The 15,572-nt window shown below is 42.8% G+C and overlaps 2 protein-coding genes across 2 annotated transcripts in view; one reads left to right on the top strand and one right to left on the bottom strand.

The window, feature by feature from the left end:
- hspa12b (heat shock protein 12B) overlaps nt 1-5,978 on the top strand; it is a 16,083-nt gene extending 10,105 nt beyond the window's left edge. The window contains exons 10-14 of the mRNA XM_035148731.2: nt 1,220-1,324; nt 1,405-1,663; nt 1,804-1,907; nt 2,633-2,823; nt 2,897-5,978. Of these exons, the coding sequence (XP_035004622.1) occupies nt 1,220-1,324; nt 1,405-1,663; nt 1,804-1,907; nt 2,633-2,823; nt 2,897-3,370 (1,133 nt within the window). The 3' untranslated portion in view covers nt 3,371-5,978. The remainder of the gene's footprint in view (nt 1-1,219; nt 1,325-1,404; nt 1,664-1,803; nt 1,908-2,632; nt 2,824-2,896) is intronic.
- On the bottom strand, nt 5,640-10,975 carry cct7 (chaperonin containing TCP1, subunit 7 (eta)). The gene is made up of 12 exons (XM_035148733.2): nt 10,881-10,975; nt 9,455-9,538; nt 9,294-9,363; nt 9,096-9,202; nt 8,812-8,990; nt 8,519-8,690; nt 8,216-8,380; nt 7,936-8,124; nt 7,751-7,848; nt 7,521-7,653; nt 6,650-6,856; nt 5,640-6,523 (listed from the first exon to the last, which is right to left on the bottom strand). The coding sequence occupies exons 1-12, from the start codon at nt 10,884-10,886 to the stop codon at nt 6,296-6,298; spliced, it is 1,638 nt and encodes a 545-aa protein (XP_035004624.1). The 5' UTR covers nt 10,887-10,975; the 3' UTR covers nt 5,640-6,295.
- Nucleotides 10,976-15,572: the final 4,597 nt, after the last annotated feature.

Genomic DNA, 15,572 nt, shown 5'->3' with positions numbered 1-15,572 from the left:
TCTCTCACATTTCTACTGACCCTCATCCTCCTGTGCATCACCTCCTCTCTCTACTCCAGTCATTGTGTTCTTATTGAGTTCAGGGTGGTTACTGTTAGTCCTTGTTGACCACATGTGCACTATTTGTTTAGACTGGTTTGAAGTGGCATATTAAAAAAAAAAAAATCTTGCTATGATTATCCAAATTGTGTCCTTTTTCTAATTTTCTTTTTCCATGGTGATAAAATAGCATTCATAATAAAACTTTGCAATTAAACTATTATAATTATTTATTTGACATAATAATTCAATTTAAAAACAATGAATGGCAAAATTAGTTTTAAAGGTCCTTTAAAGCTAATGGAAAAAAGCTGTTGAGGCTCCCTATAGGAGGGAATAGAGTCGTAATGGAAAAAAGGGGGTCCAGACATCATGAGAATGAAGTCATGATTCTGAGAACGTATCTAAAAATCTACAGGAAAAAAACTATACTATCATATAATAATTCAGTTTCTATACACGACCAAATACAGCTGTCTAATTTACTGGATTCACACACAACTTTTTCTTTTACTTTAACCAAGGCAAAAATCTAAGCAACGATGTGTCCCTGCTGACCTTTTCTGCTCCCTTTCCTGTCCACACACACACACACACACACACACACACACACACACACACACACACACACACACACACACACACACACACACACACACACACACACACACACACACACACACACACACACACACACACACGCACACACAGGAAGAACCAAACCCATGGGGCTCTCTGCCTCTCCTCTGTAAATAAACCGAAGGAATCCAAATCCTGTTTTATTCCTCCTTCTCTCTTCTATTTTCTTCTCTCATCCATCCCTGATTTTTTTTCATTTTTGCATTCTTGCTTTTTCTCGCTCACTCGCATACGAAGAATTTAAGCCCTCACGTGTTCAGGGCGTGGTCGGCCGTACCAGGGTAAAGCATCCCGCCCTCACTGCTGATTGTATCACATCAAACACACACTCACAGAGGGAGCACAGCAATCACACATGCCTGAAGGTTGTTTATGTTTGGGTTTCCACTGGTTGGAGAATTCCAGGGGGAAAACGCACACACTGGAAGCATTCCACAAACATGAAGCAACATTATCCTACTGTGGATTCAAACTGATGATCCAAATCAAGATGAACAGATTTTCTGAAATAAATCTGTGTGTTTGTGTTTTCTGTGTGTAGGTGACAGGTACGTTGTTGCAGACTGCGGAGGAGGAACAGTCGACCTGACCGTCCATCAGATCGAGCAGCCACAGGGCACACTCAAAGAGCTCTACAAGGCCTCAGGTAACCTTTATTTGCATTCTACTAAAACACAAAAACCACCACACTTCCAGCAGTTTCCAATGTTCTCCTCTCTCTCCCAGGCGGTCCGTACGGGGCCGTCGGCGTGGACCTGGCCTTCGAGGCCATGCTGTGCCAGATCTTTGGGGAGGACTTCATCCAGAGCTTCAAGGCCAAGCGTCCGGCCGCCTGGGTGGACCTCACCATTGCATTCGAGGCGAGGAAGCGGACGGCGGCGCCAGGCAGGGCCAACGCCCTCAACATCTCGCTGCCCTTTTCTTTCATAGATTACTACAAGAGGCACAGAGGGCAGAGTGTGGAGGCCGCGCTGAGGAGGAGCAAGTGAGTGTGGTGTGTTTGTGTGTGTGTCTGTGTTTGAGATAGAGTGTGTTCTGAGTCCAGGTAAGTGGAATTTGCCAACAGTTCAAACACTGGATTGATTTTGTGCATTTGTCTTTCTCTTCTGTGTGTGTGTGTGTCAGTATGAACATAGTGAAGTGGTCGTCCCAGGGGATGCTGCGACTGACACAGGAGGCCATGAATGAGCTCTTCCAGCCCACTATTGTCAACATTGTCAAACACATTGGTGAGAAACACACGGACAAACAATTAAAGAAGATGCCAGCAGAAATGGATGTGTGACCACTTTATCCTACTTGAAGCTGCACTTATGATGATGAAGATATCGGCCTGCTGCTGCTGAAAGTGAAGTTAATGAGAGAGAATGAACCATAGATTTGTTTATAAAAATGGACAAAGACCATAGGTCGGCAAAGGGAAGCTAATGAAGAAGGGTCTTCTCTGACCAGCAGAGGGCGACTTCACTGGTTTCTACAGTATCAAAAAATGGTCTACCAAATGCCAAACTTGAGACTTGGCAGCTCACAAACCAATGGGTGACATAACAATGAGTCGCCATTTAGAATGTACCAAGTTACAGCTGTGGGCCATAAACCAAAACAGTTAACTCAAAGAAAAAAGAATACTCTGTGGAGAACTGCACAGTCGGACAATCGCGTTAGGGTTAAGGGGGATAAGGTTATCTTATGTGGATTCAACCCCATCGCTATGAGAGATTCCCTCCATGCAGTGATTTGATCGATTGTTAATAAAAAGTTTGACTAGTGCAGCTTTAAGCTTAAAGTGTAGCTCATCCAAAAAAAGCAGAAATCCATGTTCCCCCAAGAAACATCCAAAATTATTGTACAGTTTCTGCACCACGACTCTGTGCTTCTCATTCACTTACACAATCAACATCCAATGAAACGATCCTATTTTGAAGATATTCCTCCTGCCCTGTCCCCCTGACAGAGGAGCTGATGGTGAAGCCGGAGGTACACGGCGTGCGTTTCCTCTTCCTCGTTGGAGGTTTTGCAGAGTCGCCTATGCTGCAGAAAGCAATCCAGAAGGCGTTTGGGCGGACGTGCCGCATCATCATCCCCCATGACGTTGGCCTGACCATACTGAAGGGCGCCGTGCTCTTTGGGCTGGATCCCACTGTGGTGAGAGCTCTGGAAAACCTGTTAATGTGGAAGTAGCTCTGTAACACACATTCTAATGACCTCTCTATCACAGGTCCGAGTGCGTCGATGCCCCTTGACCTACGGCGTCGGTGTGTTGAACCGGTTTGTGGAGGGGCGCCACCCTCGAGACAAACTACTCATCAAAGACGGCCGCGAGTGGTGCACCGACATCTTCGACCGCTTCGTCTGCCTTGACCAGTCGGTGGCTCTGGGCGAGGTCGTGCGACGCAGCTACACGCCCGCTCGCCTGGGCCAACGAAAGATCATCATCAACATCTACTGCAGTGCTACAGACGACATCACGTACATCTCAGACCCCGGCGTCAGGAAATGTGGCACGATAACTTTAGACCTACCGGAGCCGTTGCCGCCGCCGGGCGCAGTGGGGGGAGCAGGGGGAGGAGGCCAGGAGAGGAGGGAGATCAGAGCGACCATGCAGTTTGGGGACACAGAGATCAAAGTGACAGCCGCTGACGTCATGTCGAACCGCTCCGTGCGGGCTTCCATAGACTTCCTGTCTAACTGAGGAGGAGCAGGAAGTGGAGACAAGGAAGTAGCTGATTTCAAGGATGATAATTTTAGAAAAAGCGGTACTTTGGGAGTGGGCCCCGGATATTGTGGGAGGGTGAGGACCTTTGGATTCGCACTAGAAACTCATGACATTTAGGCTTTTCATTTAACCACTAGAGCAGAAAAAACATCATGAACTTAAAAAGAATGAAAATTGAACTCAACAGTGACGTGCTCTCTAAAACCCAAAATGTCTGCCCTCTGGCTTCAGTGGAGTGAGACGAACAGGTGAGGTACTGTAAGATTATCCAACCTGCGTGAGAACTTCAGCCTCTGTGGACGTTTATTAATCAGTTACCTGGAGAAACTCGACCGAATGAAGAAACTACCTGGAGTGACACTCACTCATAAACGTATTAAATCAACGTTAACGTAAACTGCCTTTTCTCTCATACACTTAATAATACCTCATTTAAATCCTATTTCTATACTAAAATATATGAGATTTTGATGCTACTACCTAAGCTTTAGCTTTGTCTCTTTGGCGCAATTGTGATTGTGCACCACCTAGTGGTGAAAATATTGAATTACAAGTTGAAAATCTTGGAAAACAGAAATTGTCACAAGTCATGTAGAAGGAAGGAAGTGTCGCTAACAGGGTATTAAAAATAAATATTTCATTCGCAATTTCATATGCATGTCTGACAGATGTTACCCTGTATGTGTGAGGCTGAACATACTGTACTTGGGTTGATCTGATCGCTCCTGGTAACTTTCCATCGGTTCTTTAAAGACATTATTAATGTTTCAAAACCTCAGAACGAGCAGATTAGAGCTGTGTTTTTTTATTCTTCTTTGGTCACTGAAGGGTGATCGATCAAGCTGCAAACACAACACTGACACACATTTTTTGTTGTTGCAGCCTTGTGCAAAAGTAAAGTTTAAAAAGGAAAATGTCATCAATCCACATTCAATACCACACCGTGTTAAAGTGAATAATATTGAATAATAATTATAAAGGAAAAACTGGAATATCACATTGACATGAGTATCTCTGTCCCTTTGCCACGACACATGAAACCAAGCACAGGGGCCTCGCATTTATCTGCATCATCTATGAGATCATTCTTGAGCTTTCGCAATCAGAGCTCCTCCATTATGGAATTCACACCCTATCCAAGTTTGACGGCCTGATTCTGTAGCTTCTTTTAAATCCCTTTATTTTGTTATATATGAAACAATGTTATTGTTCTTTTTTCTCTACTCTTTGTTTTATCCTCTTTTCTTATTGTCTGCCTGGTGTTCTTTCTTCCTTGTAGAGCACTTTGTAATTTTGTTTTAAAAAGGTGCTATAAAATAAAGTTTATTTTTAATTATGAGAAACAGAGATAGCAAAGGACCCGATGGTCCCCGTGGCTGATCCCCAACTCTGATGTGCTTTTACAGCTGTGAGGTGTGTCTTTCCAAATTATGTCCAACCAGCTGAATGTAGCACCGGAGGAATCAGCTACATTTCAAGTGTCAGAGACTGAACACTTGTGTCAATGTGATAATTCAGTTCATCACTTTTTTTAATACAAATTATTTTTGCGTATGGCTACAAAAAAGTTGAAATTTTTGTGAATGCATTGTACTATGTGCACATCCTGATCATGTTTATAAATTGCCTCTTTATACACCAATTATACAATAATCTGAATTAGCATGGGGAGTAAAGATCACCATTCTTATTGCACTTAGTAAATTCAGTTCCAGTGCAGTTATTGGTTAATGCAGCTGTAGGTGGAAGAACTATATGGATGGTTTGGTCGGTTTGTATTTTTCAGACCTGAAGACATCAGCCTGTCAAATCCAAGTCAGAAAATGACCTCTATATTGTGTATGCTTTAATAAACTGTATCCATGGTTATAAATAAAGTAAAACAAAACTTATGAACCACGAACTCCAAAAAAATGCAATGATTTTTTTATGCGCCCCACTTCGCATTTAAAGATGTTTCTGCTGTAGCGCCTTCTGAGCACCATTAATTAGCACAAAATGGTGAATTTTAAATCCTGTAGTACTAACTAGTTTGCATCTCCCTTCTCCACATGCCTGCCCACCAAAACTTTGCTCTGTGCTGAAAGAGTAGTAAACATTATGATTTGGATTGAGATACCAAAGAGAAAACAGATCATGAGGCTGTGATATTGCACAAGCACAGACGCACAGAGCCAGTGAGAGAACAGAGGAGACATTGTTGTTAAATAGATAGACAATGACCAATCACTTTTACAGACAACAGTTTGATTTCAGCTGTGAATTTATTGATAAGAATGGTCCAATAAATAGTTTCCCACAGCGCATACAATGAATGGTTCAGAACTGCTCGACATCAGTGCTCAATTTTTCATGTTACACAGTTTGTCACGTAACAGAAAAAAACAAACCAGATTAGAAGTGACAGAATGGCTCCTTCAGGTCAGAGAGGAAGCGCCGACCTTGAAGGGACAGGAGTGTTTGTTTCAAAAACCAACGAGGGGGATCGATCTTATTCTTGTATTTCACAATAATTTCCCAGTAACATGGCCACAGGTGGAACCAGACAATGCGTTAAGTGTCTAACAGCTAGTCAAAGCTTGGCTAAAAAAAAAAAGATCTACAGATGGAAAAACAAAGACACAAGAGACGTTGGCCATCTTGGACACAGCCAAAGAATCTGTCATGAAATTGAAGGATGAACTTCTCTCTCTCCCCCCTTTGGTTTGTTTCACTAAACCTGCCATTCGCAAACGTGTACGACTGGTTACAGAACCTCATTTTATCTAGAATTAAAATCAAAATTCAGGTCAAACCCATTGAGACACATTTAACACAATCTTAGTTTAAATGTACCTCGACCGTCTCCCTGCATTTAGATTTTAATGCCAGTTTCAAATGGGGTTTTCTTCCTGCTGCCTCTTAGTGAGCGTGGGGTCTACCACGGCCTCTGCCCCTGCCGCCGCCTGGAGGTCCCTCCATAGAGCTGCGGGGGTTCTTGATCGTCTCATCAACCGACAGGATGAGGCAGGCGGCCTCAGACGCTGCTGTCAGAGCGTTGATCCGCACGATGGACGGCTCCCAGACACAGGCCACAAAGTTGTCTGCTATGTCCTCGTTGTTGATGTCCACACCGTACCACATACCACCCTAACACGAGAAAAGAAAGATGAAGCAATGAATACAATCATCTGAAAGCACACTTTTTAAATGCTTATGACAAGTGCTTTTCCTCAGTGTCGTGCAAGAGTAGGTGAGCGTGTTTTTCCATCCTACCTGTGCGTGTTTGGCACGCAGTTTGTTCAGGATGTTGGTGGCATCAAAGCCGGCGTTGTCACACAGCTGCCTGGGGATGATCTCCAGGGCCTTGGCGTACGCGCCGATCAACAGCTGCTGTTTTCCAGGGATGGTCCTGGAATAATCCCGCAGGTACTTTGACAACTCCATCTCTATGGCTCCTCCACCCGCAACAACGGAGTCGTTCTGGAAACGGGTTGAATACAGTCAGTTTATTGCCATCAGTGTGCAGAGTGGTCAACAAATTTAAGTGGATTAAGTTTCTGGATCAGTAAAGATCGCCACTAAAAGCAGAGTCGAATATACTGCTACACTGACTTAAACCCACAGGTATGAACCAATTTTTGTCAAATGTACCAAAAAGGGTAGAGCGGTGCCTGTTCTAAACATGCATGTTTGGAATGGGCTGTTTGCTCGGCCAGTGGTTGCAGCTTTCTTTCTGAAACTGTAAAAGTGACCTGCAGTAATTGAGCCGATGCAAATAAAGACCAACTGCTGAACCCTGAGGCTGCACAAATAGCTGTTCACCTGTTCATTCAAAGTTCAGTGAAGCTCAACTCAGCTCAAGATGCTAATTATTAAATGGACATTAACCACTTTTTATTCGCTACAGCCAATAACAACTTGCACTTTAACATGTTCCCATAAAATATAAAACAAGGGTAGGAAGAAATAAGGTCACTTTGTACAATCACATGGTGCACATGATTTTTCAGACTGTATAAATAACAAGTCATACAGGTGGGATCAGCAGTAACACAGTGCTGTATATAACTAACACTGTTCTCATATTGAGCCTTCTTGCACTTGCTGGAAAACCCGCTCACATTGTCTCCACACATCAACTGACCTTGATGGCTCTGCGTACGATCATGATGGCATCGTGCAGAGATCTCTCTGTCTCCTCTGTGAACTGTTCCGCTCCGCCCCTCAGGATGATGGTGCACGTCCTTGCCTTCGGGCATCCTTTGAAGATGTTATACCTGTGGACACAGACGGGGTAGGTGTGAGCTGTGGGAGAGTCGTCATTTGAAGTTGCTCTGTAAAAAAAAAAGACAAAACTGCACTGGTCCCTCTTACCTCTCTCCTCCCACCTGGACCTCCTCAAAGATGTCACACTGTCCCAGGACGTCATCCGTCATACTGCTAACTGAGGTCTGAATGGAGCCGCCGCATGCCTGGAGGTCACATTACACACAGTCAGGAATTATTCAAACTACTTATCACATCAGAATTATATCTATATGCAACTGTGGAAGTCCTACCATCATGGTCCTCTTCAGATCTTCCTCCTGCACTCTGCCAGCACAGAACAGGTCTCTGTCAGCAAAGTACTGAGTGGCCACATCACCGATCGGCAACTTTGACAAAACCACCTTGGCTCCTGACAGATGGATCTTCTCCAGTTTGTCGTACAGGATGTTCCACTCTGCATCCACAATGGCCTGGTAGTCCTGCACAAATAGGAGACGGGAGAAATTATAGAATAATACAGCCTTTTGGGTAGTTGTTTGACATACTTATGTGGTGTCGTCAACTTCATACCTCCACACATTTCACACGGACTTCGGCGTTCTCCTTCTCTGCCTTCAGCTCCAGCTCCACATTGAGCAAAGCGATCTTGGGATTCTCGTAGCTTTTGGGCTGCATCTCAAACCCAGCATAGGAGAAGGTCTTCTTGAACGCAACCCCATCCACCAAATGGGAATCCTGTACACGGGTACAGAGAGTAAAGTTAGACAGTCCCAGACAGAGGGAGGAAGAGGAAACTGCATTCTGATTTACAGCTTTTTTATGTAAGCATTATTTCAAATCTCATCATGACATAGCTGAATTTAAGACACCAACCGCGAGGCCTCCTCCCTGGACCTTCTTGATGCCAATCATCTTGAGAGACAGCAGCACATCCAGAGACATGACGGCATCCACCACCATCTTGGAGAAGAATTCCTTCTGACCAGCAATGAGCTTGGAGTTCATGGCTGTGGCGGCACACTTCACCAACAACTGCCTCTGCTCTCTGAGAGGAAACAAGGAGAATGACCACTTAAGGATACAATGTAAACATTGTATTCCTCATAAGATATGATCAAATTTCAAGTAATACATGGCAGCCATGTGAATAAAAATGAAGCACTCACTGCTTATCGTCTTTCTTCACAGGGACAGCGATCTCCTTGATCTTGTTAACAGCGAGGTTGGTGGCGGTGCGGAACGCTCTGATAATGGTCTGAGGATGGAGGCCCTCCTCCACGTACGGCTTCAACTGCTTCAGGAACTCAGCAGCCAGGAGAGTGACGGAGGTGGTGCCGTCTCCTACCTGAGGGTGGTAGACAAAGGAAACGAAGATGTGTCAGTTGGAAATTTTATTCATAAAACTTTCTACTTGTACACACAACCTTAAACACATATGCACATGTCTCACCTCAGCGTCCTGGGAGCGAGCAATGTCTACCAGGGTCTTAGCAGCAGGGTGAACCACATCCAGCAGTTTCAGGATGGTGGCACCATCGTTAGAGATTGTGGCCTTTCCTGGAAAACAAAGCCATCAAACATGAATTATAAGGGAACTGTAACCCAATGACTCCTGTAATCCATTCATTATTCAATCTTCTTTCCCCACCTCTGCCATCAACCATCAGTTTGTCCATCCCTCTGGGCCCCAGGGTGGTCCTGACAGCCTCAGAAATAACCTGAAATCAAAATGAAAACAAAGTTTAACCCATGCTACAGATAGGAAATGGATATCCACACAATCATTGAGAGCAGAGCTTGTTTCCTGACCTGGCAGGCATTGATGTTACTGATGAGCTGAGGAATGCCCTGAGAGGAGTCTGTCCCCTCCTTCAGCAGGATAACAGGTGTGGGCTGCAGGGGGACAAATCATTTACAGTTAAATGTCACAGAAAGAAACTGAGGAGATCGAGGAAGCTGAACCGACGGTTTTTGAATATCATCAAAAATAACTATGTAACTAATACTATGAACAAACGATTTCAGAGCCATTGTTTTGCTTTATCATCAGAATGGCGGAGCTATGTAGTTTCCTAACAGTACACTTTTTGATACCATTTAAAATTGAATTTAAGACCCAACTTGGGATGGAAAAACACCAGAAATGAAAATATAAGGCATAGGCTCAACAAGGAAGGGACACATCAGCACATAACAGAATTAATAATGATCAATAGAGTAATTTCATATTAATGTTCACAATAATGATGTTTTAATGAAAATAAATGTAATGTTACTAGTTAAATTATCCAATGCAACGCTTAGCAAATTACTAAAAACTAAATTAGTAAGTGTAGATCTTAAAAGCATTGAAACACGCTTCATTAAAGTAAAATACTTTCCATAAATATTGCCATATTATAACAGATGTTAGTGTCCCACAAAGCAGAGTTAGATTACACATCACTACACACATTTAGGCATCAGAAGGTAAAGATACACAAGGTGAGGATGGAACCAGAGCTGCATGGGTGTGGTGCTTTTGTTTCCCACTGTCAATCCCTGAGTTTACAGTTTTCATCACTATTCACTGAGGCAGCTTCTTTTCAAAAGACTTATATCACACATGGCTACTTTAACATGACTGATGACAAAGACAGCTTTAGTGTTGACAAGGCCTTTGTCTGCCTCTCAGCATCATCATCCCACATTCGGCCATGAGATGCTGCTGCTCCAGTCAAAACAGAGAAGCTACAACCACCACAGCAACACGTTCAAGTTGTATAATTATTCATATTTAACAGTAAAACACAGTTTTCCAATGCAGCCATTCAAACAATTGTCTGTTAACATCACAGCTAACTCACTCACTAGCTAATGCTGCGCCAATAGCAGGAGCTACAAGCTTGTGGTATTAAAAAGTATATTAATAGGTCATTGGAGTGCCTATTCGCACATAAACCGACTCAGCGCACTTTCTTTAAAACGCACTAGCTGCTGACATGTTAGCTAGCATCGCGGCTAGCATCGCGTCTACGCCCATTGACACCGGGTAATCCTGAGATGCTAACGCAGTCATGCTAGCTGTTAAATACGAAAATAAACAGTTTTCACAAAAAAATAACCGCGCCCCGACGCTGCTAACGGGCAATCGGATGAACAGAGAGTGGTTCTGGAGCGGATGATGGGAAACCAGGCGCACGATGGACGCGGATGGTGAAGTTTTAGCCTGGAGCATGGAAGCTAACTCACTCACCATCATCTTTGCAGTTCCTTCGAGAAGCTTTCCACCGACACCGCGGCCCACAATGCATTTCGGGAGATACGGACGCTGAGGGCTGCGTTCAAGAACGACAACGCGCTGCGAAGTTTAGGCATCGATCTAAAACTTCAAGTTATTATGAAAATAAAAACACAGAGTTACATGTGATGCAGCTGCCATTGTGCAGCCTGATTCTGTTGTTGAAGAAGTATGATTTAACAATAATAATCATAATCATCATCATTTTCTTGATTTCATCATATACATTTTTACTTCAAAACGAAAGTATTCGCCATGACACCATTTTTCTCAGTTTAACTTTTATTTTTCAATTACTTATGTTACACTTGCACAATTTATGTAGGCTATACAAATGTCTTTATTTAATAATAATGTCTCTATCTACAATAATGTCTCTATCTACTCAGTTAATGCTGAACACGTCAAAGTTACCACACACACACACACTATATTGCTATATTGTCAGATAGTTAATTGGATTTTAGTTATCATGATATCATTGTTTGTTAAATATAATCTTTTGCTGTTTATTTTATTAAGCAGTAAGATATTGTGATGTTTCAATTAAAGCATTGAAGCCTGAATAAGATGCACACAAATTATTCTATTTGTTTAATGACTGGTTTATAGTCATTAAACTATTCTAAAACTATAAAGTAATCATTGTTGTTCGGTGCTTTGTTTGAAGCAATATGACATAACAGTGGTGTCATGCTAATGCTTTACTGTATGGAAAATTGTCATCACCACACAAGCACAGACATGCACAGATGTTATGTGACATGTTTTTCATGTCACTGTCCATTAACATGTCAAATCGAGTCTTTGCATAATGTGCTGGAAACCAAACACACTGTACATTTAGAAAACGCGCAAGTCATAAATGGACAAAGATCCTTACTGTCTATTTGTAGAAGATGAGATGAAAGGTTTTATTCAACTACACATATTTATTTTGTTAAATTATACAATTATTTATTATTTGGTGTTCTTACTTAATTGGGTTTTTTCCTCCAGTATAAATAATTGGAAATACATTTTATTAACCATTGAGTTTAAAATGCTTGTTGAAATGTAACCGGACTTATGTTCAATCAGAAAAAAGATTTTACTTTTATGTTAACAATAAATTTTATTTATATTGCACCTTTCGAAACATAGTTACAAGGCGCACTGCAAGTTAAGAATGAAAAGTATTGAAGGCAAAAAAGCAAACTAGGAAACAGTCCAAAGCAATTTGAAGATCACACAGTACTTAAGAACAAATACAAAAAGATGACAGATTAGAGAAGAATAAAAACAAGATCAATTAAATGATTTAAACATTTAACCCACAATTACAATGCAAAAACCCGGCAGCTTTTCCAATTGCAATTAAGTGGTCCTTTAATTAATTAAGTCCTAATTGGAGACTCTAAATTGACAATGTGAGTGTGACCTCAGGATGTCGAACATTCTAAGCGGTTGGTATAGGTTGTACTCTGCCTCTCTGGGATTGGCTCCAACTCTTGTCTATTAACCATAAGTAACACATTTTGAATATCTCTATCCCACAGATTTAGAATATGTTTAGTCCACAAACCATTTTTTAATCTTTTGATTGCATAAAACTGATATACTCAACAAGTTGGATGTTTTAACATGGTCGATGAGTGCAGGTCAAGAATGCAAACATTTTGATGTTGTAATTTTGATTCTGTGACCTTCATAGGACCATCTGTGTTTCCTGGACTGTGTCTCAGGTGAGTCGTGATTTCATGAACGGCAGCCTGCCCAGTCTGTGCAGGTAGAGCAGCGGCTGCAGATAACTACAGCTGGCTGCAGCAGCCAGAGCCATGGCCTGATACTGACACTTGAGGATACGAGGTGGAACTACTTCCTTCAGAGGAAGGCAGACGATGAAGGGGAGGTAGTTCAGCATGAGGACAGCCTGGATGGTGACGATGGTGGTGAAGGCCTTCTTCTTCATGGAATTCATGTCTCCTTTCCCTCTCGGATCGCTTTTTCTCCCAACTTCCCTCACCTTTTCTTCCTTCTCTCTGCTCTGTTCTTGTTTTTCAGCCTTTCTCTTCTCTGCCCCTTTGTTGCCCTCTGTCATTTCTCTGTCCCCCGGAAGAGGCCTCTTCAGGGTTCGAAGAATGGACACGCTGCAGAAGGTGTCTATGACCAGAACAGGGAGGAACACCATGCACACTGAGATGCTGGAGCGCTTGACAAGAGCAGTTGAAGCCATCAGGATGTAAATGCACCACGAGGCGCCCAAACACCCCCACCTGTATTTGCGGGCTTTGAACCTGGAAGAGAAGTGGAGGAGAGCAAATTGATTTGCTCTCTCAAACATGAAGGTTTAGTCTATCAAACCTCATGTCAAGTCTCATGTGCTCACCTACCTCTGTCGGTAGGTAAGTAGGGAAAGATGGGGATAGGTAAGGAGGTATGGAGGTAGGTGGGGGGTAAGAAGGGATGGGGTAAGGAGAGAGGGAGGTAAGGATGCATGGAGGTATGGAGGGGTGGAGGTAAAGAAGGATGGAGGCAGGTAAGGAGGGATGGAGGTAAGGAGAGAAGGAGGCAAGGAGGGATGAAGGTAAGGATGGAGGGCGGTAAGGAAATATGGAGTTAAGGATGGAGGGAGGTAAGGAAAGAGGGAGGTAAGGAGGGATGGAGGTAAGGATGAGGGCGGTAAGGAGGGAGGAAGGTAGGGAGAGTGGGAGGCAAGGAGGGGTGGAAGTATGGAGGGATGGAGGTAAGGAAAGATGGAGGGAGGTAAGGGGGAATGGATCTGGGGAGTAAGGGAGGCCGATAGTTAGATCGACAGACAGATTAGATCCTGAAAGAAATTCAGATTCAAGCCCAAGTCTGCAGCTCTGGTTTGTGCTGTACAGTAAGGGGAGGGTCTCATCTTCTCCTTGTGTAAGGACATTTAATGTGTATGTGGTTTTTACCGTAGATAGTCGAGGGGTCGCACCACGGCCATGTACCTCTCCACACACACCATACAGAGGAGCATCGGCTTCAAGCCCAGCACCATGGAGGTCAACACTGGGACCAGGCCAGACACAGACCCGCTCTGCCACAGGAGGTGATTGGTAAAGAACACGGGCACGACCAGGTGGAAGGAAAACTGGGTGAGGGCCAGGTGGAGGGGGAAGAAGTCTGCCGGCAGGACACCGGCGACCTTTGACCTTTAGATTCAAAATCAATAATAATCACAGCAGAATGACACATTTAATAAACATAACAATAAAGCACTATCTATCTGTCTATCTATCTATCTATCTATCTATCTATCTATCTATCTATCTATCTATCTATCTATCTATCTATCTATCTATCTATCTATCTATCTATCTATCCTGAATCCGGCCATTTAGTTGAGGCTGCATTATGAGATACAGTTGCTGTTGGTTACATGAAACTACAATGTGCATAATCACCTTTTCCTGAGGATGTGACAGATGAGCCAGAGGTTCGACGGGGCGCCGACAAGAAATTCAAGGAGGTAGATGGTGAGGAGGATGAGGAGGCCCTCCGAAGCTCCTCCTGATTCATCGTGATAAGGGTCGCACTCCTTCCAGAAATACCCTGAAGGTGAAGAGGAGGAGTTCAGAGTTGAGTCGGTCATATTGCAGGCGAAGAGCAAAGGCTGGGGGAAGAGATGAGAGACAAAAGAATGAAAAGAAAGAGATCAGCTGCTGTTATGAAATCTACTTAGATGACATATAACCTGCAGGATTTTGAAAACTTTATATGATTCCTTCATTTCTTAACAACAGTATAATATGCTCATATAGGCTGAAAATGTATCCATAAATCATGAATCTGCAGTAAAGCAGCTGCAACAAACCTGTCAGTTGTTGGTGGCTTGAGGGTATGTTTGGAAATGAGGCTGCCCTACGAAACACTTGGCATGACAGGCGTTGTCTAGATTTGCATGAAAATCAGCAGCATACATGTGGGGGTCAGACTGGACAGTGAGAGATGTCTCCTCTGGTGTTCAAGTCAAAGTGACAGTGGCAGAATATCTGCACACACAGCTGTTTCTGCCACTTTCACTTGAACACCAGGTCACTTATACTGACAAGTAAGTAACATAGATATAGATGTTTAATTTTTTTTTAAATCGTATTTATTTATTTATCTATTTACTGTTTTTATTGTTGATCAATCGGTATGTCTGCACAGAAACGGAGGACCCCCTCACATTTCACTACTTACTTTACCTTGTATCTCTGTGCATGTGACGGATAAAGATTCCGTACCTTCATCTTTAAATTTCGTCTTTCAGCAGTGTACCTAATTATTGTTTGTTTACAATAAATGCAGACTGATTGCATTGTCAATACATATATTATTATGATTATTATGATTATGATTATTATTCCTTGTATGGAAACCTTCTACAACAAGTGAAAATGATTTACACAGCAGGTTTCTAAAAATAATAAATGAATTAAAACGACTCAATTGAATACAATCTGGTAAAATAGTAAAATATATTGTTTTCTAACCTCATATCAAAGTGGCAACAAGTGTTCTTGAACGCAGCTTCTGTGACGTCACGCAGTGCCGCTGTACGCAGGCCTCTGATTGGTTTACAACTTGCATGTTTCAGCCCACGGTTTACTCGATGTACATATCAGTATATGCCGTGCGGGCGGAGCTACC

This window comes from Hippoglossus stenolepis, chromosome 23, assembly GCF_022539355.2.
Source record: "Hippoglossus stenolepis isolate QCI-W04-F060 chromosome 23, HSTE1.2, whole genome shotgun sequence".
In the NCBI taxonomy this organism is placed as follows: Eukaryota; Metazoa; Chordata; class Actinopteri; order Pleuronectiformes; family Pleuronectidae; genus Hippoglossus; species Hippoglossus stenolepis.
The sequence above is the reverse complement of the archived record's forward strand: the minus strand, read 5'-3'. Positions and strand labels throughout refer to the sequence as shown.

Coding starts and splice junctions, on each gene's coding strand:
- cct7 (XM_035148733.2), bottom strand. Junction 9,364..9,454: donor GTAACATCAATGCCTGCCAG/GTCAGGAAACAA, acceptor TTTTGATTTCAG/GTTATTTCTGAGGCTGTCAG. Junction 9,203..9,293: donor ACTGATGGTTGATGGCAGAG/GTGGGGAAAGAA, acceptor TTTGTTTTCCAG/GAAAGGCCACAATCTCTAAC.